Genomic DNA, 25,982 nt, shown 5'->3' on the forward strand with positions numbered 1-25,982 from the left:
AGAGAGAGAGAGAGAGAGAGAGAGAGAGAGAGAGCATTTCTCCCGTGTTATCCAAAGTTAATGTAAACTTGAATAATGTACTTCATTTGAATGTAATAATGATGTTGGTTGTTGTNGTAACCTGTCATTGTCTAACTGTATTCATGTCGCTGACATACTTCATTGGGAAATCAAGACATGATTGACACATATTTTGTCTTGCATGTTTCTGCCTGTGTGTGTGTGTGTGTGTGTGTGTGTGTGTGTGTGTGTGTGTGTGTGTGTGTGTGTGTGTGTGTGTGTGTGTGTGTGTGTGTGTGTGTGTGTGTGTGTGTGTGCAGAGCCAGAGTCAGAGTGCTACACCGGCAGGGGCACAGATTACAGAGGGGTGGTGGACACGACGGTGTCCGGCACCCGCTGTATGGCCTGGAACTCAGACCTGCTGTACGATGAGCTGCACGTGGGCACGGTGGAAAACTCGGCCCGCAAAGGCCTCGGGAATCATGCCTACTGCAGGTGTGTGTGGAAACATCCCGCTAATTCTAGTAGCAACATGACAAATGAAACAAAGTTATTCTAAGATTTGAATGTGCACAAGCTGGCTTATTTGGTTAGATTTCCACATATTCTTCCAATAAATTAGACTTTTTCTAACTTTATTCTGAGCTTATCTGTGGAGTTCACATGCTAACACCTGTTGCTCAATCATCAGAGGCAACCAGCAGACATGAAACCACCGCGAGCGTTAAGCAAGCACATGGTGAATCACGCCTGTATACAATTTTAAAAATAATATCTCCTCTGCATTTGCCCTCCTTGCTTTTTTCAGTCATTTTTGTTGCTATGACAACCAAGCAGCCATATGGCATGCCCACAGCAATTAGTATGTGACCTAAAAAGTCCCAAACATTAAGTTACAAGTAGTTATTGGGATTTGGTCACAAACACACGTTTCGAATCCGAGTGACTATTTGCCTTTCTGATTCAAGTCCTATATAACAACTCAGTGAGACATTATTCCTAATTATTCAAATGTGAGAGCAACAAAATTGAAATAATTCTCCGCTCGTAATTTAAGAGATGGTGCCGTTAAGTTTATGTGAGTAATCTGCAGTGTTATAATCAAAGGTGGCACACCTACACACACTCTGTCCGCTGTGTTCCCGTGTGTGCAGAAACCCAGATAAAGACAAGATGCCGTGGTGCTACACGCTAAATAACGGTGCCATCTCCTGGGAGCACTGTGACGTCCCCGCCTGTGTGATGTCTGTGTGTGAGTAAACGGAGAAGTTTGATCATCTAGTTTTGTAAGCAGTGGGACCATGTGTTTTTGGGACATTTTCTCAGGCCTCATTGGAAATCATAGAGCGTTGAAGAACATATTAGCATCTGTATTTAGTTTGTCATGTAGTTGGTGTTATCACTACAAGTGTTTTGAGATACTTTGAAGCTCGTCCATGGGTTTTAGGAGTAATAATCTGTTAGCTTAGTCAGTTTTATTGTGCTTTTCTCACTGCGGATACATTCTGGAACAATCCGCTTTCCATTTATTATTAAGCTTGGTTATTATTGTGTCTTGTTTACGTAAATGTATGTAACTTTATAAAGCATGGCGTATTCATTAAGCTGTCCTATGTGAAGATTGAACTCATCATTAGAAGGTATGAAAAGATTAGGAGCAGCTTTTCAGGGAGGCCATTATTGACAATGGTTAATCTATTTGTTTTGATTATGAAACACAGTCAGTGACACAATCAAAACAGATCAACTGCTCATTCAAGGCCTCCGCTTTTAATTAGAAATGCAGTGTTTGGGATCATAACAGAGAGCGCGGGGAACACAGCGAATCTCCGTTGAGTCATGCTGCTCCGAAAAAGTTGAATACAGCAGAGTTGACTGCTTTTGGCAGGGCGCTTTTTTACAACGTGGGCTGGATGAGATAAGGGGGCTTAGGCATGACTCACCCTGAATCAACATGTCATGTCAGGTGCAGCTCCATGTTTATGTGGTGAGTGGGATTTGGCACCGTCAGCCGTGTGTCCCGAATCTGCCAGGGGGATGCACAGAATCCACAAGCTTTTCCCATCTGCCGCGCTCCCTTGAACACATGGTTTCTAGCATGGGGTTGCTCTTCTGATATATCATTATTTTCCTATAGAACAGCCTTTTTTGCTTTCTTACAGGGGAGAATCAGCCTGTGACACACAAGAAAATATTCAGAAGAGGTATTTAGGAAGTGTGTTAGCATCATACTCTAGCTTTTAGATGAATATGTAGTCGTGTAGGTTGGTGTAGTTAGGGCTGCACAATTAAAATCAAAATAAGTAATTGCTTTTTGTTTTTATTGGAATGAAATTGCAATCACGATATAATTGGCAGTATAAGAGGGAATGATCATTTTTGAAACACTATTCACATTTTCATTGAAAAATATTAAAAGGTCATGTTGGGATTCTTTGTTTTTAAATTTAGTTTGCGATAGCAATATTTTACTCTATATTTTGTCATATTTGTCTTTATCGAATATTGGGCTTACTGCAATCTGGACATTGCACTAGTCAGTATTGCGATTTCTACACAATTTCAATTAGTTGTGCAGCCCTAGTTTTAGTTCTACAAAATTTAGTTTATAGTTCAATTATGCCATTGAATCTGAAATAATCATGCACTTCTACTTGTTTCCTCATGTAGCCTTTTCACGAAGGATTATGCCATTTAATGTCCCGAAGCCTTCCAATCGCGGTAAAAAGCATGTGTGTGGGAAAAGGCACGAGAAGAGGTTATCGATAGCCAAGGGCCGGATAATGGCCGGAAACTCAGCGCTGCCAGGGACTCACCCCTGGATGGCAGCCATTTACATCGGAGAGAAAGGCTTCTGCGGCGGCACTCTGGTCTCCTCCTGCTGGATCGTCTCTGCGGCTCACTGCTTCTTCAGCAAGTATGTCATGGACGCATTCCAGCTGTAATGGTTGCACATTTTTGTACTTATGTCACTGCAAAGACAATGGTTTGGTAGCCCTGTTTAGTCGACATACCTTACATAGTTTTGTATTAACAGAGTGTGGAAAAATATAAATCTCCCACCAAGTTCCTGCTGAAAATATGGTACCAAAAAGACATTTATAGATCAGACGGGAGCATTATTTACACAATGTTTACTATCCGTCGCAGAGGTCGCAACTCAGAAGGCCCGTGATTCAAAGGCTTTGACTCCTCATCATCACAGCTTTACGAAGGTGCTATATTTAGACGTCCAGTTCGAGGAAAACCTAAAAACGGCCCACGCACAGATGCTGTTTACATGCATGAGCATACATTTCTCTCTTGATGTCAGCAAACAGGCATCTGGTGTCATTGTTCAAGTTCAAAGATCTTTGGCTAACGCATTACATCATCGAGTTGGACATCACTGAATGGAAATTGGAGTGTTTAGCAGTTTACTATAAGGATACGGCACATGATATCTGCTTTCAGCTAAACAAAGCAGAACAAGAGTCCACAATGTTCCTAATACCCCGCAGAACAAACTAATTAATGAACACCATATTGGAGATTAGCTATTATTAGAGTCTTGGGTCGAGAAGTGTTAATATTGTCCTCAGGGAAAGCTAGGACGTATGGATGCTTCAAGGTACCGGATAAATATAATGGAAATCGGCCCATTACATTTTAATACGTCCTGTGTAAACGTGACATTTTAGTTTAACGGTGGTGCCAAAATAAAGGTTTTAACTCATCCTCTGGGGATCAAAGTTAATCGAAGTAATTTTAGCCGGTAGTTGTCGAGGCTTCTGGACTGAAATGTCTGGTAAACAGATGGACATTATGAGTAAATACTTGGCATTACCATCTACTGATAATAATGTGTCTTCCTTTAGCCCCCTGAGGTCTCAGCTGAGGGTGGTGCTCGGCCAGCAGAGTTTCAACGTCACGGGTCCAAACACCAGGACGTTCGGAGTGCAGGAGTACATCTTAACAAAACAGTTCTCAGTGTTTAATCCAACACTACATGACATTGGTAAGCACTAAACGGACACACACACAGAAACACACACACCAGTGACTCAAGTAAATACCTCCTGTCCCCATTCAGAAACACACAAACTCACTTAAGACCCCAGTTTGCGTGCACAGCTGTGCGTCACTGAGCAGCTGTTTCCCTGTGCTCCCCCGCATGAACACACACACTGACTTCTTCACACACACAAACGTTTTCATTGGTCAACACTTGTGTCATCGTTTAACTACGCTTTTTGTCACCGGTTTCATAACGTCGCGTTTATTGTTTTGCAGCTCTGATTAAGCTGGCGAAGCAGGACGGGCGGTGCGTGAGGAGAACTCCGTTCATCAGACCCATCTGTCTCCCGGACAAAAGCATGGCGTTCCCTGATCACTTCTGCTGTAGCATCAGCGGCTGGGGACACATGAGTGAGAGTGAGTGATTGGGAGATCATGGACAAGCTTTTTCATCACGATTACACCTACAGTACAGAGATGCACTGGAACAGACACTTTATTTGGGTGGATATTGAACGGCAATACATTATTTCCTTATGAAACCTTAAACTGTCAAAGCAGTGGAAATGTTGTTTTGTCTTTTTACTGTTTTGTCAATATACAGTATGTGTTCAAAACTCAGTGCTTTGTGCTTCAAGTTCTTCCAAAGTTCTCAGGAAATGTTAGTTTAACAAACAAATAATGTAGTCAATGGGGTTTTACCAGTAAAATGATAGAGATAAGAAATGCCTTTTTAGACTGAAGCTTCCATTAAGTTAGTTTATGTTTATCAAGTTCTTCAGGGTTTTGGCATGTACATAGTGATTTAGCCCGAACTTGAGAGGCTGGAGGGCAACAGAGGACGCTTGGACAACTCAGATGTTGTTCTTTTTTGTTCTTTTTTATTTTTAAAAGACAACTCCAATAATTTTCATCAGGTTGAAAACCTTCAAAACACAAAGGGCAAACAAATGTTAGCTCACATGCAAACACAAATTACAAACATTTTGCATGCCTCATTGCATTTTTCTCAATAATAATAACACCAACTCAGTCACATTCCTGCCTTTTCAGGGTATTTTAATTAAAAGGATCAATTGTGAGTTATTTTACAACCACACCATTAACTTAAATGAATTAATAAGAGTGTTTTTCTCTACTTGGAAACAAGCACCAGAGAAAACCTCAACTGAACACCACCTGCGCTGTCTAAAATACACATCAGACAAACGGAGCGCAGGCAGACCACGCTGCGTAAAAAGCCGTCGATTGCGCAACAGCACTCTCACAAAGTAAGGCAACAGATCAAGTACATAAAACACAATAAATACCGGAGAAACATACCAACGGCGTCTCTGGAGCATCACACACACACTGTCGCCAACTTCTCCCTCCGTGGCTTTGGGAACAAGAGACCGGCCATCACAATTCCTGCCCATTTTGTTGCCGTGTTACCGGAAGCGGCATTAATATTTTTTAATAACAGCTCGCTTATTAAGAAAAGTAGCCTATGCTATTCAAAATAAAACGAATACCCCTCCTGGTATTGAACAATACTATAATAATAATAATACTTTAAACGAAAATACATACAAATAATTATTTATCAGTCCGTTTTTCTCAGATATTATTATTTTTCTTTCAATATTGACTTTCGTCTCGACAATGTTATTTTCCTGTAATCTTTGGGGTTTTAGCAACCTGGAAGAGGTCATCTTAGATATCATTTAGTGTGGTACGTTTGAAGTATTAATTTATTTTGCCCTGCACACCCCCTTTTATTACTATGAAGAAGTAAACCTTCAGTCAAGTTGAAATCCGGTGGTACTTTCCTAGAAATATTTTGTCATAATACTTTGTTACCTACTCAGAACACTGATGATGACAGGTTAAATTGTTCCGCCCTGTAAACCCTTACAGAAGAATAAAGATGTCAATCATTAGGTCTCATTACGGAAACATACGTGGAACCACCTGTGTTGGTGATGGGCCTTCAATAGAACATGCATGAAACTAATTGAAAAATCCAAGTACCTTCCTGTTTCATGGGGGACTTCCATTCACTTCCTTGTAATGTAACGTGTTGGGGTTATTTCTTTTGACAGAGGCAGAGGGTTACTCTAGTCTGCAGGAGGCTGGAGTGAGACTGATTCCTCATGACCATTGTAAGAAGCCACATGTTTATGGCAACCATTTCACTGCTGACATGATTTGTGCGGGGCAGAACGGCTGTGCGGACGCCTGCCAGGTATGTAAACATTTGAAACAGACAGGGATTGTTATATCCCAGGCTGCGAAAAGTATGGTAGAAAAACGTATGTACTCCGACATTTTCGCATGTTTATAATTTGAGTATTTCATTGTGTTGTTTTTCAGTTAGGTTTAAGGTCAAGCCATGGTTGTTTTAAGGGAACTGCATGGGGCGCTTGATGTGGGGCCCCCTTTATTCCTATTAAAATTGCTCAGTGCCGCATAAAGCCAACATGGCCTGATTTCTCGATGATGATTTTAACAACAAAAGGTGCTTCAACATCCAGCTGACTTCCTGGAAGCTTGGGCCAAGGGTGTCCACCATTATCTCTTTTAATCTTGAATTTCGACTATATATTTTGTGCATTTCAAATTTCGGTTATATGTTGGCAAACTGACAGTAGCTTGGTCAGATGTTTCGCTAGCTATGTAAGCTACATCTGGCAGCTGTAAATATGTATTATCATTTATACTGTTTGTAAAAAATTATATTCTGCTGCTAAATGTCTTGGAAAGAAAACAAGGCTAGGTATAATAATATAAGAATCGCAACCAGCTCTCTTTTTTTCGACTCTAAAGTGTTCTGCGCAAATACAACTCCCAAAGTCCACATAGCTGTAGACCTCCCTAACTTTTTGAAAGGGTCTATGTAAGAACGTTGACTAGAGGTTTCAGAGTAATGGAACAGCACTTAAGATGGCAGCAGGGATTCCCCTGAGTGAAGTGACAGGAGGAAGTTAGTGAGGGTTTAAAAACTGCAGAAATGTCTGCAGCCAAAGACATCCTACTCAATCACCCGCTCTTCCCTCTTAAATGAAATGTCATGCTTATCTGTTTAGCTTGTGGGTAGAGTGCAATTTTAGTAATATATTAGGTTTCAAGTGGGTGACTCAGGTGTTTGTGCGACTCCGCTTTCATCTATGCATGTCTGTTTATATTGTGTTTGAAGACTATCCACTTATGTGTTTCCCTAGGGCGACTCGGGGGGCCCTCTGGCCTGTGTGCGCCATGATGTCAGCTTCCTGTATGGCATCATCAGCTGGGGAGACGGCTGCGGCCGCTCCGACAAACCCGGTGTTTACACTAAAGTGACGCATTATATCGATTGGATCAATTCAGTGATCACACGCAAACCCAAGGCTTTGTGAATTGATGTTACCTGGATAATAGCTTTAATATATAATATTTTGTACTTTATTTGATTGTTTTATATTTATAATGCTTGTGGAAGTTTATAGATTATCTTTTTTAGCTGTGAAACACTTTGTGACTGAATAAACCTTTTATGACTTGAAAAAGCTTTGAATGTTGTCGAGCCTAATACATGAGTTATATTTGTATGTATTTTCACAAAGAAAATCTCAATTTAATGTGAATTAAGAAGCTTATTTATGCCTTTTAACCATATTGCACAGAATTATAGAACCGTGTTATCCTTTGATTGTATAGTTAGTACAACAATGCAAATATTATATATGGTCATATAAGATCATTCTAATATTGCATACTCATAGCTGAAGTTAAACTCACATTTATTTAGTTATTTTAGTGCTTTTACTTAAAGTGAGGCTTCAATGTATCTAATGTAAACAACAAATAATCTGAATTGTAACTATTTTAAATGAAATACATAGATTTGTTTAACTTTAATTTAAGGATATCAATTATTTTGGCAGCACATTTCTATTGTCACCAGGAGTTTGTCCCAGGAATAATATTGTTGGGTCTTTTCATTTTGAATGTAGCTATTGTACAAGTACACAGTTGAAGGGCCACTTTCAATATCTTCGATTTCCAGGAGCAAAATGTAATACAGTAGCCTACATTACATATTACTGTATTTTTTAAATAATAAGTTACATTACAATATTACTGTCTCTGAAACTGAGACTGCCAAGGCACACNAGGAGCAAAATGTAATACAGTAGCCTACATTACATATTACTGTATTTTTTAAATAATAAGTTACATTACAATATTACTGTCTCTGAAATGTAATGAGTTACACTAATTGTATATTAGCCTACTTTTGAGTTACTTTACCAAAATAACCGCAAAAGAATGGCTAGGTATTTTAAATGCTAAAATGTAGTTTAGTGCAGCTCATTATGTCCAGTGAAGGGCAATGTGGTATAGCTATAGCCATTAAGGCTACTAACAACTTTTATTACAAAGCTTAGTTGAATACTCGATTCTGATTGTAAATTCTTAACATGTGAAACGTCGTTAATACAGTAGTACAGACCACTGTCAAGGCCTGTAATGAAGGTTGCTAAGGAGGATCAAGAAAGAGAATGGAAAAGAGGTTAAAAGACGGAGCGCTGGACGTCAGATAAATCACCAGAAGAAGGCAGAGAGGAAGTAAACAATAACAGGAACACTGTATGGGCTCTGTAGTTTGTTTAGTATGGCCGTGTAACTAATAAGCGGGATAATGTGCAGCGAGGCATTCATTATGGGGAAATGTACACCCGACAGGCTGATGAACACCAGGCTTACTAATCTACCCGCACAATTTTTCTCTGGTGTCGGAATGTCTCGCGATGTTGGTAAATTCTTAAAAAACAAAACACCATTTAATTTCAGGTTAAATGTGTTGTAACTGCGTTACTGAGAAGTGTAACGGGTACTATATTACCCACATTTCATTAGAAATCCGTTACATTACTTCGTTACAGCAAAACAATATTACATTACTGTAACTCCGTTACTTTTGTAATGCGTTACACACAACACTGGATAGTGGTCATGCCTTTTTCCATGTGCCTCTGCTGGGGGGGGTGTGTGCTCCTCCAGCAGGGAGAGAGCAGCTATTTTGAAAGTGACCCCTCATTCAGTCAGCGACTGTGCAGCTGTCAGGAACCATGACTGAAGATGACGGATTCTGTTCTCGTGGAGGGATATGCCAGACTCAGAGATGGAAAAAAGGTGTTTAGCGTGACTAAATTTGCTGACGGATATGGCAGAAGTACTTTCATCTGTGCTTAAACAAGTTTGTGTGTACTTTCTGCTTTCTTTCACAGTGGAAAACTAGGTGGGTCGTTCTTCGCAAGCCGTCGCCTGTAGCAGGTATAACAGCTTCTTGTTTACACTTCTTTCTTAACGAAATAAAACATATTCGTAAAGCTTTGATGCAGTTTTTGCACATGTTAGCTATGCCAGTAGACGAAGCTAGCTCGTTAGCAGGTTGAAAATATCAGGTGTGTTTTCCAGTAATGACGAGGCCGTGTTTGTGTTCGTTCATTCAGAACTATTCGGGCACAAATAGGGCTCAAACGACTTATAACTTCGGAAATAAAGACAGAGGTTGAAAAAGTTCTCAGGTCTTGCACTTAAGTAGAAGTACCAGAGTGTAGGAATACTCTGTTTCAAGTCAAATTCCTGCATTCAAAATGTTACTCAAGTAAAAGTACTTGTATGTTACTCAAGTAAAAGTACTTGTATTGGCATCAAAATGTTGCACCAAGTCTCTGAGAGGAAAAACGTTTTTGCCAAGTACAGTTTCAAAATAGAAGTTGATTTTTAGGAAGTACATTTAAAGTGTAACTTTTTGCCCTGAATTGTTTGTAAATACAGGGTTAAAATGTATCCATGTCATTTTAAATGTGCATTCAAGTGTGTTCAGTTGTTTCACAGTTTCCTGCTGTGTGTGTAGCCTCACCTTGATTTTAATTGTGCACAAATAGTTGTCAGATTTCTTTCCACACAGTAACATTTCTCTTACAAATATTGTGCAGGTTAAAACTGATATACAAACAGTTTTCAAAATATTTCTAAACACGATCCCATAATTGTTTTTGACCCTTATTTGAGCCCATCCGCTAATTTAATTTTAAAAGACCGAGCTCTTCTGCATTTTTAGATGCACCATGAATGTTCTCTCAGTGAATTTGCGTCTGGTCACATTTACTGAAGAGGCTTCAGCTTACATGAAGTTGAGTTCAAGGTTGTCAAAACCTACCTTACATCTTTTAATGTTTTGAAGAACTCTGATTCCCAGTATTAAAGTGTCTGTATTGCATTACACAGAAAGGTTTCTTTTAGATATCTGGTGCTTAGCGTGCTCCACAGGTTATACTGAGGTGAGCGCTGCTCCTCTTCAGATCTTGGATGTCAGTGTTATCACAGCTGTCTGCGCTCATGCCTCAGTTATGCGTGTGTGTAGTGAGATGCACACACACAGTGTTGTTTTGTCAGTTGACACTGATTATCTGAAGGTGCCAAAAGACTACAGAACAGCTACTGTGTGTCAAAAGAATACTTTATTATTATTTGGACTTTCATGTATTTAAACAGTTTCCAGTTGTTTTCAGGGATCTGCTGCTTCTAAAATAATGCAAAAATGTGACGTTGACATGTACGTACTTTCTGATTCCAGACTGCCTAGTGCTGCTGGTTTTTAAAGACAAATCCGACAAAGCTCAGGGCAACAAGGAGAGGGCCAGTGTCACCTTGGAGGAGATCTGCGGAGTGGAAACGGGACAGTGGTTTGAAGGAGTGGCGTTCACTCTCACCATCCTCTGCCTCAACCAGACTGCTCTACTGGGCTTCGATAGCAAAGAGGCCCTGCAGGCGTGGGACGCCCGCCTACGATACAGCCTCGGAGAAGGTGAGGATTTACAGCCGTGCTACAGCTTTGTTCGCTTAGTGTTTCATTTCCGGTGCTCAAAACAATTCAAGATGAATCTCTATACTATAATAAAAGCGGTTCTCAACAAGTGGATTAATTCATCCATCATGCTGTCAGCAGAATGAATATGTATATGCATATATATAATGAATATATGAATATATCCCGGGGCCTGATTTATGAATCCTTAGGTACGTCCACACAGCAGCTTTAAAAAAATCTTCCAACGCTTCCAACGCTTCTCTGCCCATTGACTTTGAATTGGGGTGACGTCAGTTTGCCTCGCTTTTCGCCGAACTGCATTGTGGGGAAGCAAAGCGAAGATTTCCAGGATTTTCAGGATTTTCTATATTCCTAAAAATGGAGGAGAAATTAGTTATTGCGGTAGAAAAACACCCGGTTCTTTATGACCAGTCCCTATTAACTTACCGGGATACAAACCGGAGGAACCAGGCATGGAGGGAGGTGGCAGAGACAGTTGGTGAAACTGGTAGGTTTTTCGCCTGTTTGGCGAGTTGATATCCAGTTTAGTTCGTTTTACTTCATTTAAACATTGCTAGCAATTATAGACAGTATATTTAGCCAGCATGGAATGTAGCATAAAATAGCACCATAGACATTAATCTCATAAATGTGTGTAGGGGGCGGGAGATTCATGTGATTGGTTGTTGGTCGCGTTGCTCGTAAAAAATAACCCAAGCTTCAGATACGCCCACCTCCAAGATTTTTTCAACGCTGCTGTGTGGACGTACCGTTACAGGTGAACCACAGAATATCTTGCAGCAAGTGAAACAAAGGCAGGAAACGGGTGGAGAGCTTTGAAGCACCGTTATAGGAAAGCTGCAATTATTTTTGACTGATGATTCATTGAAGAAAGGAACTACTTTGTACATATTTCTATTTATTATTCTGATAAGTTGATGTTTGTGCGTCTTTTGACTTGGCAAGCCAGTTTATTTGTGACGTTTCTGTCGCTGTATGAATGTCTTTTCAATTGCTGTTGACCCTTTTAACACATTTCTGGTCCTATATGATTTTTCCATCAAACAACATTTATATTAAGATAAGAGAAGATGGACTTTTATTAATCCCTCGTGGGGAAATTGTTTCTTTGCATTTGACCCATCCTAGTGTTAGGAGCAGTGTGCTGCCATTTTGAACGGCGCCCGGGGCGCAGTGTAGGGAACGGTGCCTTGCTCAGGGACACCTCTGCACTTAGTCTTGCCGGGACTTGAACTGGTGACCTTCCAGTTGCCAAACCAACTCCCTATCGACTTCGCCACTACCGCCTCTGATTACTGATTCAGTACACTTAAAAACGGACAAACCATCCCCTAAAACAGCTATTGTCACCCTGTCATACACTTCTGCTATGTTCACTTTATCTAACCCTAAACTAAGTCATTTGCTTCATGAAAGGGCTAATGATCTTTTAGTAAATCACACCTGGGGAATAGTCAGTAAAAAAAACGTTTTAAAGGTTTATTACAAGGTTTTAGAAATGATCGCACCTGAATTTAGTTAATATATCCATGCTCTATGGATCCATTCTGTGCAAGTTATATAAAAGATAAACAAATAGGTGCTAAATATAGCATTGGACTGTCGAGCTGGTGGCCAGACTCCAGCTGAATGTTAAAGCAGTCACTAATGACAGTGCTACGGGACCTGCCTGTGGGGTAGAGGACATGGTGCTAGAGACAAATTGCATAGCAGTTGTTCCTTCCCATTGGTAAATATATGTGTTTGCTTGCCTGTATGGATGCTCCTGTGTCTGTGTGTTTTGAGAAAGCTAGATTATAGTGTGTCCAGCTATTGGAAATGTCACCTGCCAGACTGTGGGCCACTGTGGGCACAGCTTTTGTTGTTCTTTGGGACAACATATTAATCTTCCTTAACCTGAGTAATGACATGACGCATCCTGTCAACATTTCCTCATCATCGCCTCTTATCAGCCTCACCTGCAGTGCGGAGTTAGCTTAGCGCAGTTAAAGTCTTAAGAGCCATTGGGAAACACCACACATGAGTTAAATAAAGTTTCACAAACTCACAGGCAGAAACACAAATGCACTTGTTTCTAATTTGACATGCTGTTTTCCTCATTGGTTTCTTAGAAGCAACATGACACAGATGTTTGCGAGGCTGTGATTGATTGCATTGGGCTTTAGATCTGAGTTCACAGTTAGCTCGCTGATCTCACTCTCTGTGTGTGCAGCTGTTTCTGCTTTTAATTGAGGAATGAAATCAAAACCATGCTGAAATAATCATTTTTAAGGACACTGTGTATCTGTCCCATGTGAAGACTAATTGCGGCTAATTTCTGCCTGGACTCAGTTCCCCTGCATGTCAATGGATTCTGACAGAAGTAAAGGCAGTTTGTTAGGCAGAGCTTGAACACACCATAATGCGAGTCAATAGTACCTCTGATTAGGCTGCTAACAGATGACGTAACCAGCCTTCTTCCCGACGACTTCAACATGCATTTGTTCTCTTTACAATATAGTATTATCAGGGAAACATCGAATTCAAATGTACTTATATAATATTGCAAATTACACATTTGTCTCAAAAGGTCAGTCCCGTAGACTTTCAATATTGAGTTAACTGCACGTCTTCCAAATGTAACAGCTGAACAGGGGATACCGTTATTTATTTTCATGAAAGGTTTACGATATCTGCCAAACAGCACCTTCTAATTTCAGTGAGTCAATGTCTTATTTGACCAGGTTATTATGGGGCAGTTCAAGCACATGTACATAACAGTACATGTAAGCTTAGCATTTGCATGGAAATGGGCATAAACGTGTGACAAGCGTGTGACAATTGTTAGATAATGTTCTAAGTCTTGCATTGAAGCTGTTTGCCTTTCTCCATGATTTAACCATTTCTCTGTTTGCTTAGTTCACAGATTCAGTGTTGGAGTCTTACCGGGGACCAAGCTGGAGAGTGGGCCTGCGACCCTTCATCTGTGCAACAACCTGCTGGCTTTAGCCCGGGACGTCCCGCCTGCTATCATCGGACACTGGAACCTCCCAGACCTGCGCAGATATGGACCCGTACCCAACGGATTTGTGTTCGAGGGAGGGACAAGATGTGGTTACTGTAAGTCTATAACCTTTATGTTGTTGCTCTCATGCTACATTTGGATGTGTTTTAGTTTTCGGTCATTAACTGGGATTCTGTGTTTGGTAGATGGTTCTTCAATACATCAGGATCATTGGTTATGTGGCTGTAACAGCACACTTTTGTTTGGGAAGCATGAGATAGAACTAAAGGAATTATAAGAACTGTGAAAGTTTACTGAGCATTGCACATTCAACACCTAAAATACAAGTGTTTAGAACATGTAAGATTAAAAAAACAACACAATAGACAATTCACCAACTTTCCCCCACCTAGCATTCCCTTGCACGGTACCTGCCAATCTCACAAGATAATGCAAATATTAATCTTGTCAGGATTCTAATAATGCAGATTTTTTTTTGGACAGTCAGGGAAACAAAACCGCTATCCTCCTTCTGGTTTGGTTGCCCAATGGTTGACGCACTTCCATTGTGCTGTTAATGGAGGGTTTATTTTCTTGGCAGAAAGTTCCCAATGGGGAACCACTTTCAGCTGATGATGTTATTACAGCCATTACATTGTGCAATCAAAATGTACTTCACACTGATAAGTTCATTTAGCTAATGCTGCTTTAAAATAAGAGATATAAGAGCAGAAACTGTTGAATCATATTGGAACATCAACATCTTCACCATGCCATGACAACAATGTCTGTTGGAAACATCGGGTTGCATCATTAGAGGCTAATAGCTGAACAAATGTGAATCTGGGCTGTGCTTTTCTTATGTCTCTCTCCAACCAACCAAATAATAACTGTCTGTGATTCAAGATGATTCATTTGTAGCTTTTATCCAGCAGCGGCGCTGAAAGAGAGGCTTCTTACCGGTACCATCACGTTGTGGAAGACTCAGATAAATACACGCTGTACAGCCAGTTAGAAGGCTGAAGGGCTTTTGTGAAATGTTTTATCTGGAGCTGCTTTTTATGGAGTCACTTAGTTCCATTAGGAGATATCAGAATGGCAGAGCGTGCAATTACTTGTTACCCTGCCTTGTGAGATGGGTCATGTGCCCCTGGTGGGTCGGTGGCTGTTAATCAGAGCCCATACATGTCATAATGATCCTGGAAATGCTGATTTCATTTGTTGTGCTTAGTTGGCATTATTCTACTTAGGGCTGCACGATATTGAAAAAAAATGAAATTGCGATATCTTTTTCCCCTGCGATATATATTGCGTTTTTTTAACCATATTTAGCCGGATGAAGGATTTTAGTCACGAACGTCTGGATCTTAACTGGTAGACTCATCATACTTTAAGTCATGATATAACATGTCATGATATGTTGCATGTTGCTTACCCTCAAATAAGGGGGTTCAGCTGTGAATGAAGAAGAGAAGAACCTTTTTGTATCCAAAATAGTTGCAGATGTTGCTTTTGTTTTTGGAAGTAAATCTTCATTCTCGCCGGTATTGTCCTCCTGACTGTGCCTTGCTCATTTTTTACCGGTGTTTTGATGGTCTGCAAACTAGCGGGGCGGGGCCTGCTGTGATCTGATCAAGAATGATTCTGATTGGTAGTTTGCTGTGCATGCAGAGCCTGCATGTCACTCACTCAAGTACCCCTGACATGAGAGCCGCGCAAGTTTTCCTTTTGTAGCAAGCAGCAAAAATAATTGTAACATGACGTGTTTGAGTTAATGTACCTACTTAATATCGCACGTCCTAAAAAAATTATTTTTATTTTTATTAAAAACATGAATAAAATCGCACATCCCTGTGATGTGAATATCGCGCATGCGTATATCACGGTTATCGCCATGACACGATATATCGTTCAGCCCTAATTCTACTACCACTTGGAGCGGCAGAAGCTACAGATTTCAGCCATTTATCCAACACCTAAAGTTATCCATTTTAACTCATTTGTTTACTTACTACTTAGTTTTTCTGCAATCTTAATCCCAGCACACAGTGTTAAAATATGACACCTGACAAATGGGAAAACCAAGGCTAGTCCTGTGCCGTCCTTCTCTAATAGCTGGTTGTTGTTATTTATTGTGACATTAAATATACTTCAAAGTCTCGCATTTTTAATACTATTTTTGTATTTTCCTGCAAAAAAACTGATGCTCCACTCTCTTGTAGCCACAGTAGAATCAGTTGTACCCTGGTAGGGAATCACTTTAAAACAACGGTTGGTTCCAACTTGCAGTTTAGTGTGGAAGAAGTTGACTGGCCTCTCCTCTAACTCATCCAACACCAATTGACCCAGTCCTTATTGTCCAACGATTGCGCCCATGCTCATGTGACTGAATGGGCCCAAAGCCCTGTTTAAAAAAACGTGTGGAGAGCCTGTAGCACCAGATTCATTCATTGTGCCAAAGTGAGATGTTTAGCTATTACATATGGATATAATGTGAAATATGGGCTATCGGTTATTACATTTACCAATATGAGTAATTGTCAGCCAGATGACGCAAGTGGCACTAAGACATTTTTCACTTGTCCTCGTTAATGTTGTCCTCTCTGACTCATTGAATTTAGCATTAGTAAAACAGCTGCTTCATGACTGGAGGAAATGATTCAGTCTGCGAGATTCCCTCCTGCTGTGCCCAGAATGCAACATCATGCCTCATGTCACAGGAGTTGTTTTTGAGAAACAGAAGTTACCCCTCAGTTATAACAGCTCTGTCTGTGTGCCCCTGTGATCGGGTAGAACATAGTTTACATCTTGTAACAGACGTGAAACCATTAAAGCAGAGACGGGTGCATGTCAACACCTGGAGGGGGGAGAGGGGCTGACGTGGGGGGGGCACAGACATCAGAGCGTTGCGGACACGCCATGACCCTGCTGGAAACATGACACTCCAGTATGCCAAATATGATTTATTCAGCTCCATTGAATCTCCAGCAGACGATCTTGGATAATATGAACACAGTCAGACATCACAAGCAACGTGTGCACAGAAAAAGAGCAAAAACAGAAGCGAGTGTGTGTGAGTGTGTGCGTGAAGATGTTGGAGTGTTGAAGGGCGCGCATTCCTGTGACATGTAATCTCTCTGCACAGTTTATCCACCGCAGAAGGAGGAGTTGTGTAAGGGGGTTGGACATGTCGCTTTTGGTTGTAGCTTCATTTGTCTGACCTTTGGTCCATGTCCTGCTAGAGTTAACTCTTAAATGGTTCTGTTTTTTGAGTCGTAAATGCAAGTAGCCAAAGTGTGCTGGAAATACACTCTTGATATAATGGCTCAAATAATGAATCGGATGGAGAATGATAGACGGAAAATGAATCCGCCACAAGTCGGACATTCAAATGGATTTATGCATTTAAAAGATGTTGGGAAATTGCATCCTTACAGCAGTCGAATCACACATCAATGACAGGAAAAGGTGAAGAAAATAGAATAATAAATTACTTAAAATCTTAACTACAAACTTATCCAGCATTACAAATTACATTATCATACTAGATTATCAAAGTAAAAATGCCAAACATTTCCTGGCTCCAGCTTTTGAAATTAAAAGATGTTCTGAAATGGAAATGAGTGTTTTTTCCCCTTATTTCTGTTTTTAATTTGACTTAATTTATTCCTTTGTAATAAAAAGAAAAAAGTAGTTGAAATGAATATGATTGCAGCCTGATTCAAATTGTGTGCATGGATGCGTTTGCTGCTGTGAAAATGGAAAGACCACCCTTTGCTCTTATGAAGACTCTTAGCTAGTTTACATTTCCCACTCCCAAACACAACCTCCGTCACTTTGTTGTGATGCTGTGTTCTATCACCTCAGGGGTCTGTGTGAGTGGTTATTGTTTGTGCTCAGAATCACTGTTAAACTGGTAACTATGAGCCCTGCCACCTGTCCTTTGTTTTGCTTTGAGTTCTCTTTGGTAGCTTTTGGCCGTGCGCTTGATGTTCAGTCACCTGCTAGCAAACGCATGGCATGAGACGAGGCGTTACTCCTCATAAGGGAAAGAGCCCATGGTCTAACCGCAGTAGTCTCTCACAGAGGGAGGACAGTATCAAATGTAATGCATCACTTCATCTTAATTAGATCCATATCATCCACCTCAGCAGGCGATACATCTTCAATTTGGACAGGTGAAGACATTTGTGCGGATTTTACTGCTGACCTCTGGCCCTGCTGACTGAGGGGTGGGATGGGAATGTGATTGACGCCAGCTTTCACATGGGTGGTCCCAAGAACAGGGCGACACAGCGACTCTTAAATGGTGACACCTCGTAATGGGAAGCCAGTTGTATTATCACAGGGCGTCAGGTGACCTCTGAGGAGCGTGACCTCTTAACCTCTGCATTCTTATTTCTCCTTTGATGACATTCTAAATTGATATAAAAGACAAATGAATATAATCACAAGTGCAGAGTGTCAAACCTCAATACAAACAGGTATTAAAACATTATTAACTAACGAATGCTTGGCCAGATCTGCTTACTTATTCTTTGATTATATAATCTTGTTTTGATGTTTTAGAATGGTAAAACCCCCATATGGCCCTTTTTAAAAGAGAGGTGTCATGGCCATTTCCACTGATCATAATTCCATTGTTGAGGTATACTAAAATAGAAAAATACTGTGCAATTTTCCAAACTCACATTGGTTTCGCATACAGCATCTCTGTAAAGTACGGTATGTGTATTCGGCAGTATTCACTTTCTCCACTAAACGGCTCGCTGCAGCTCCTCAGGTATTTTCTGTTTTAGAGTTTTACAGAAAAATATACTCCTACAAATACACAGAAAAACCTTCATAACACAGAAGGGGACGGGTAATAACCGGAAAAGCATGACATGTCACCTTTAAGATTTTGTAGAAAAAAACACGCTTTTATTTCTCCAAGAAAGGTACTTTGAATAGATGATTTTAGTATTCGCCCAAACAGAACAATAACACAATCTAATCTATTCGACAGAAAACAAACCGGCAAATATTTTATATTTAATCATTTTTCATAGAAAGCTTTGAAAGCAGCATGGCTTGAGGGACATCAGTCGATCGGTTGCTCCGGACTGAAGTGTTAATTTAATGGATCAGCATTGTTGATTATTCCTAATGACTTCAGGGGACAAGAGGTAGACGTCAGATGTAGAACCACCCAGTAAATGATGTTGTGAATAATAGTCATATAATAATAGTCATAGTATTGGCGCTACAGTTCAAGCATTTCAAATGATACACATTTCTTGTGATATATTTCTTATTTATTGCCTCTTGTAAGGCAAGTTTATTTATATAGCACTTTTCAACACAAGGCAATTCAAAGTGCTTTACAAAAATCAAAGACATTAAGAGCATAAAATACATTAGAAACATTAAAAAGCAAAGATAATAAAACATGAATAACACGGGTACATGAATAAAAGTTACAGTGCAGTATAAGATGTGAATAGCTCAATTACAAGCAGCCTGGATTTAAAAGAGTTGCAGCGGACCTGCAGGTTTCTGGGAGCATATTCCAGATATTTGGCAATATCCCTCACCAAATTCTCACATTCCTCTACCCCTACACCACCTGTTTTAAGACTTCCCTCATGACTGTTTGATTTAATAAAATTGTACTAATTACAGTATATCTGTTGCTGCAAATCTATCGTGACACTGATAAAGTGTGCTCTCTACAGGGGCCGGTGTGTTTCTGCTCTCGTCTGCTGAGAGCGAGCAGATCAGCTTTCTATTCGACTGCATCGTCAGAGGCATCTCCCCCACCAGGGGCCCGTTTGGACTGCGGCCCGTCCTGCCAGGTCAGTACCGGAGCTGTTTCACTGGAGAGGACATGAGAAGCAACAGGGTGTCAGAGATCTATAGAGACAGGGAACGTTAAGTTTAAGTGCTATTCTTTAAAGAGAAGGTGGGTCTTCATGTGAGGCTTATTCAGTTAATGGATAGCCTCGCTGTTGCCAAGGAATATGAGCAAACACTTAAGTCAACATTTGCCATTTAAAGTGAATCAAAGCGTGCACGGCTCCCCTCCGGGGCCTCCAGGAACTGTCAGAGCTACGACTGCTGCCTTCCTAGAATCCAACCCTTTCTGGCAGAATGAGTCAGACGATTCCTCCGCTGATGGATGTGCTTTGAAGTCACCAAATTATGACTGACAGATACTATTTATGTAATTGGGTTACCCTAAGCAGCAATTTATAACTGTAGTCAAACATCCTAACCCCTGACTTAAGTGTACCGGGGTGCGTATAGAGCTTAGGGTCACCTTATACACCAGTGAGAGGATGACTACTGTACTAACTGTGGTTAAGGCAGCAAATTGAATTGTAGTCTATGTATGGTGGAGGGTATAGTGCTGGGGGTGGGCTGCGTTCCAAATTGCCATTATGTTTTTTTTAACCTCGTATTACAGCAGGGTTGTCTGGCAAGATTACAATTTGTCAAGGTGCCAGGCACACTCCTTAAATGATAGACAATGACTCAATGTGTGGAAATCATGATCTCCATTTGGTAATACTTGAAAAGGTTTTGCAAAGATAATAGAGTGGAATATTTCTAAACTTTCTGTGTAACAGTGAAGTTCGTTTTTATAATGAGCTTCAGCTGAGGCTCGTCCTCCGCTATTCTCCTGCCACCCATTGGGCAAACCCGACGGAGAGACTAGTTTACTTTCTAAAAGTTGTCTTTTTCACTGCAGTTCCTCTGTGATTCTGTAACAGGGCTGAAAGCGGAATAGAAAATGAATCCTTAATAGGATAATCAATTTTGTAATCTGCATTTTTCAAGCACAAATTGCAGCCTTCACCTGGCTCCAGATTCACAATAGTGAAGATTGGCTGCTTCTCTTTGTGTTACGGGATTGAACGTGGGGTTTGGGTTGTTGAGCAGGAAAAGCTAATATTTGGAAAAACATCAGTGTAGTCTCAGGGAAATTGTGTTTAGCGTTATTCACAATTTTCGGAGTTAATCCACCAGTCAAATTTATAACAACACACTTATAATGAAGAATAATAGAGCCTATGTTCCTCCTCAACTTTGAAGTGAATCTTATTCTTGAATTCAAACCTGCTATTAATAATGGGGCTTAAGATGGGAAAAGAACAAAAGTAATGAAAAATCAACAGAGAGAATTATCACTCGACTTTAAAATCCTCGACTCTATGGAGAGTTTTCCTGTCTTCTTCTAAACACTGGTTTGATATTATTTTCAAATGTCTCTATTGACCATCCCTGTTCCTTATCTATCTAATGCTTTTATTTTTTGTAATTTTACCAGCTTGGATGCCAGGTCTAATATTACTAAAGCTGTGAGACATGTTCTGTTCTCCTGCTGTCCACTTTAACACTTTGATTTTCAACACAAGAAAAAAGAAAGAAATCTCTCCCAGAGTGCCACTCAACAGAGAGCTTCCCACGCACGCGGGGCCTCGTGGATATTCTGGTTTTCACACATCTCGCCGCCCAATCACAGGTTGAGCTCATACTCCTATTATTGTGCTGCGTAGTAGAATAAATAGCAGGGAGGATGTCGAGGCGAGAGCGAGGGGTCAAAAACTTGCTTCACACCTGAAGAGCAGCCAAAGACTCCTAATCACTCCGAGCATGTATGTAACCTCATCCCCAGCATTCCACTGCTGCCCCCTCCCCCTCCCCCCTTCATATCGTACTCAGCCCCCCACCACTCTTGTGTCTCTCACTTTCTCACCTGGTAGTCTGTGTCTCTGTTCCTGACTACATTTCTCCGCCTCTGTTCTCATGAATTGCCTTGATGTTTGTCACCCTCCATGCTGTACTGTATCCACCTCTCTTTGCCTCTCATTACTTAACAAGTAATCAAGCCATAGGGAATACACATTAAAATGGCTGCTTCAATATAAAGAGGAGAATGTATATAACTAGGATTTCTTTCCAAGTTCATTTTATGTATGTAGCTAAGTTCCATTTGCTTCCAATCTTAATGCTAGGCTAACCAACTGATGGCTATAGCTTCATATTTAACATCAGATGAGTCGTATTTCCCAAAATGTCAAACTGTTCCTTTCAAACTAGTATTTTATAAACTATTTCATGATTGGTGATTACAATTCTATCCTCCTATTATAGTTGTTTTAGTGTCTGTGTATTTCCTCCTTATCTCATAACAGCAGACATGTAGGGAGGAGTGTTGTTTGCAGCAGCCAAAACAATCCTATTTTGGTCGGAGGGGAGGAGGCGTTAGTCTAAAGGAGCTTAGCCAGGATAAGTAAGCCCGAGAAATTCATTGTGTGATAGGCCGGGACACCTGTCAGTCAAACATATTACCCCAGTCCTCTGATCTCATGGCTGTTCTTTGGTCATGCTGGGAGGCTGTTGGTTGCACAGGGAAACCTTCTTAAAAGGCGTGAGGGTGTCATATGAGACTGATGACTCTCACTCAGCTGGTTATCAAACAGCATCAGTAAGTGGAGATGCTGTGGGAAACTTTGATTTCATTTTTCACAGCTTTTGAGTCCCAGCAGAGGCAGAACAATACCTTTCGGTTGCAGCCATGACAACCAGTGTGAAATGATTATAAATCTTCTGGCATATTTTGTACTATTCGATTTACATGCCACACCGAGCCTTTGAAAGCACCAAGATACATTTTTGTCCTAATGAAATAAAAAAATGTAATAAAAAATAATGAGAAACACATCTAGTTATGAGAAAAACCATTGATTTAATCAGAACGCTCTCGCTAGAATTTACAAGTGTAATAGTAAAACATTTAATATGATCCTCTAAACTACACTCTAGATAGTGTTCCTCGGGAGAAGTACATTTCCTGAACACGTGAAGCTTTATTAACTGTTTGAATTGTTGAGATGCACGTTTGACAAATGAAGGACTTGCTTTTTGGCAAAAAATAGGGGGACAAAGAGCATTCGTCTTTTAGTTTAGGATGGAACTGCAACAGGAAGTTAAAAGAAAATTAAAATCAACATGCAACTTAATGAGACGAGGGACACTAATGGCAAGGCTTACTAAACTAATATAACGTTTTTCCCCAGTCTGTTTTTTTAAATCGATCCTCCACATGAAGGAATTCGGTGTCATTACCACGTCACTGCTGCGGGGTCGAGGGAAAGTATCGATCCAGTTTTAAAGTTGACCTTGGTGGTGGCGGGTACATGAGATCCTTGAACAGCACGAGCAGCAGAGCGCGTACCGACACAGCCACGTGGCAGCGCTAAAAATAACCCTGTATGTTGCATAACTACTGCAAGGTGTTCCCCTGTGTGACCCTCTTTACGTCCCTGTTATGCTCATAGGACAAATCATAGTTCACAACACACCTGGCAAAGTGCTTGTAAGTTAGTCTTTTCACTAACATCTTGTTGCTCACATATTATTCAACTATATTGTGAGTGAGACCCTTGTGGTTCAAAGTGTCCCTTGTTGTTGTTGGATGTGTTTCCACAGCTGTGCCTCAGAGTCCTCGGCTGCGTCTCTTTTGATCCCACGTCTCAGTGACAGTAGCAAGACATGCTAAACTTACCGTGTCGTCACTTATTTACTTTGACTGCGCTAATTTAAGGTCTGCTGTTTTAAGTCTGTAGATTTCTATATATATATATCAATTAAGCCTTTGTGACTTACTCGTTGATGTTCTCCGTACAGACCCCAGTGGCAGTCAGACGAATTCGGAGGAGAAGTTGAACCATGACGCCCAGGAGCTGGAGAAACGGCTGAGCATGCTCTCTCACCGGAGCAGCACAGGTACAGCATGTTACTGCGGTTTAAAAGTTGGAGCTGAAGCTAAAAGTGCTCTGAATATATATCCCTACATTTAATAACCATCCCAAAGCACACATGATCATTCTTTCACTGCAGTGACCTCTGTTCCACACCAAAACATAATGATGCTGCACTTAACATTTCAATTAAGTTAGAATCGTCAGTTCTCTCACATGTGATGTATTATTCATGTTATGTTATGGATACATGATAAATGATATTGTGATGCTTTATCTATGCTTAGTTGATTATAAAAAGTTGTTTTGTTACAGTTGAATACATTCATCAAAGTGTCGTTAATGTTGTGTGTCTTGGCAGTGTCGTACTGTGCGTCTGCCGGGGGGGACGACCGCAGCATGTCCGGCTCCTCGGACGCTTCAGACACCAGCCAATCAGAAAGCAGCATGAGCAGCCGGATGGCCATTTGGACTGAGCCGTCCTCCAACCCATCTGATAGCGTCGGCCATGTTGGAGCTAAACTGGCGTTACAGAGCATGGAGAAGCTCTCCGTCACCCAGGGGGGGGTGACCCGGCCCGCCCCAAAGACCCCCCGGCCGCTCCAGGAGATCGGCCGTCAGAGCTCTTCTGACAGCGGCATCGCCACCGGCAGCCACTCCTCCTACTCGGGGAGCTTCTCCTCCTACACAGGCAGCCTGGACCTCCCCCCCGGGGAGGATTTCGGCTCTGTGTTCAGCCTGCCCCCCCACTTGGCTCAAGACCTGAGCCCCTGTACTTGCTCCGCTGCACCTGCACATGAATACCGAACACCTTCATCACTGAGGTATCTGTACGACAGCCCCAGGAGTGTGCTACAGGAGGGGCGTGGGGGGGCCACGGCCAGAGACAACGAACCCTCCATGCTAACTAAGGACGCTCCTGCCTCTCCAGGCCCAACAACAGACTCAGCACAGGGGGATCAAAGCAGCGCCAAGACCCCCGAGGGTCACTCGGAAAACACTGACACACAGTCAACAAATGTACAACTAGACGGCCCCTCAGAGGAGAGCAAGAAAACCAAGGTGACGCCCTCTAGTGACACATCGGTCCCCAAAACCATTGTGACCATCTGCTCCGTTTGTGGTGGATTTAAGGTAAGCAGAAATATATTTATGTTGTTTATGTCGTTCTTCTGCCAGCTCAGATATAAGTGAACCTATATTCTCGTCATCAGTCTGTTTGCCTCTAAACGTACCTTTTTAAAGAAAGCAACAGGATTCAAATGTTCTCCTGAGCACACTCTGCTGTATAACTCCTGTTGTTCAGCAGCAGCTTGTGTGAGCAGGCGCTCTCCTCCCTGTATCATCTGTTCCATCGCCCGCTGTCAATAGGACCTTTGCGTTCGGTGTCAAAACAACCTGCAGTCCCATGGTCCGTCTGTTTAACAAGTGAGGGTTTCAGCAGCTAATTTAGTTTGACTCTATCACTGTATCAAGCTGATTAAGACCTTGTGAGTGCCGTTATTCACTTCCTCTACATCCATTTTATTTCTTGATTCAAAACTGTTAGGCAAAAGGTTTGTGTTATCTCCAAACTGAATGTCGTCCAAATGTATGTAGGGCTTTTATACCAACGATAAATAGACTTTAAGGTAAAACATCTCCATATTAAACATGAGGTTCGGTTGTCTCCAAGGTAGGTCGTGGTGTTCCGGAGATGTCTCCTTCATTCATATTTGTTTGAGGGCAGGGACTAATAATCATTTTCATTATGGGGATTTTGTGCTGAATCGTTTGGTCCATTAAATGACAGAAATGACTTACAAATGCCCATAAACATTTTGTAATTCCAAGTTCACATATTGAAATATTTTGTTTTGAGATGCCAACAATTCAAAACCCAAAGATATCTAGATAAATAAATGTCTAAGAATATAGGCAAATATTCACATTGCATTGCTGAACCCAGAGGTAAAAAAAAACATAAAATCTGCTATAAAAATAGTTAACGACTAATTTTCTGACAATCACTATTACAATAATTTACTTATTGTTTAAACTTTACCTTGTTTTTTGATGTTTGTGATGAATAGTCTTACATCATAAATACCAGTTTTATATTAATAGTTTATTTTTCGGTGTAGTGTAATCGATGTAATTCAGTAGAAACCTGACGCATATTATTAAACCGTATTGCATGAGTTTTGAGGCCGATATTAAACTATACTTTCTTTGGAAATCCTTATCAATACTTCTTTGTCCTGTGTTTCCATATCAGCTGTGAGTTTAGAATACTCCAAACATATAGCCCCCCCTGCTGGCAGTGCATTTACGTAAAAAAGGCAAACCGTCATGGATTACCTGAACAAAATGTCCCGTTTCCTTTGTTTCCCTCCAGCCAGTCCTCAGTGTA

The 25,982-nt window shown here is 40.9% G+C and overlaps 2 protein-coding genes across 4 annotated transcripts in view; both read left to right on the plus strand.

The window, feature by feature from the left end:
• The window catches only part of LOC104952654 (hepatocyte growth factor activator), a 15,796-nt gene extending 8,279 nt beyond the window's left edge, over window positions 1–7,517 (plus strand). The window contains exons 6-12 of the mRNA XM_010779511.1: window positions 320–495; window positions 1,155–1,252; window positions 2,671–2,917; window positions 3,858–3,997; window positions 4,273–4,413; window positions 6,081–6,223; window positions 7,200–7,517. Of these exons, the coding sequence (XP_010777813.1) occupies window positions 320–495; window positions 1,155–1,252; window positions 2,671–2,917; window positions 3,858–3,997; window positions 4,273–4,413; window positions 6,081–6,223; window positions 7,200–7,373 (1,119 nt within the window). The 3' untranslated portion in view covers window positions 7,374–7,517. The remainder of the gene's footprint in view (window positions 1–319; window positions 496–1,154; window positions 1,253–2,670; window positions 2,918–3,857; window positions 3,998–4,272; window positions 4,414–6,080; window positions 6,224–7,199) is intronic.
• Window positions 7,518–9,025: 1,508 nt separating this feature from the next.
• The window catches only part of dok7b (docking protein 7b), a 31,167-nt gene continuing 14,210 nt past the window's right edge, over window positions 9,026–25,982 (plus strand). Inside the window, exons 1-7 of one of the 3 annotated variants that reach the window (XM_010779496.1) lie at window positions 9,026–9,153; window positions 9,249–9,294; window positions 10,604–10,834; window positions 13,757–13,957; window positions 19,559–19,678; window positions 23,517–23,615; window positions 23,952–24,724. In XM_010779496.1, the coding sequence (XP_010777798.1) occupies window positions 9,100–9,153; window positions 9,249–9,294; window positions 10,604–10,834; window positions 13,757–13,957; window positions 19,559–19,678; window positions 23,517–23,615; window positions 23,952–24,724 (1,524 nt within the window). In that variant the 5' untranslated portion in view covers window positions 9,026–9,099. The remainder of the gene's footprint in view (window positions 9,154–9,248; window positions 9,295–10,603; window positions 10,835–13,756; window positions 13,958–19,558; window positions 19,679–23,516; window positions 23,616–23,951; window positions 24,725–25,982) is intronic. The other 2 variants (XM_010779497.1, XM_010779498.1) reach the window with 2 other exon arrangements.

The sequence above is a fragment of the Notothenia coriiceps genome, unplaced genomic scaffold, assembly GCF_000735185.1.
Source record: "Notothenia coriiceps isolate Sejong01 unplaced genomic scaffold, NC01 NC01_scaffold00020311, whole genome shotgun sequence".
NCBI lineage: Eukaryota > Metazoa > Chordata > Actinopteri > Perciformes > Nototheniidae > Notothenia > Notothenia coriiceps.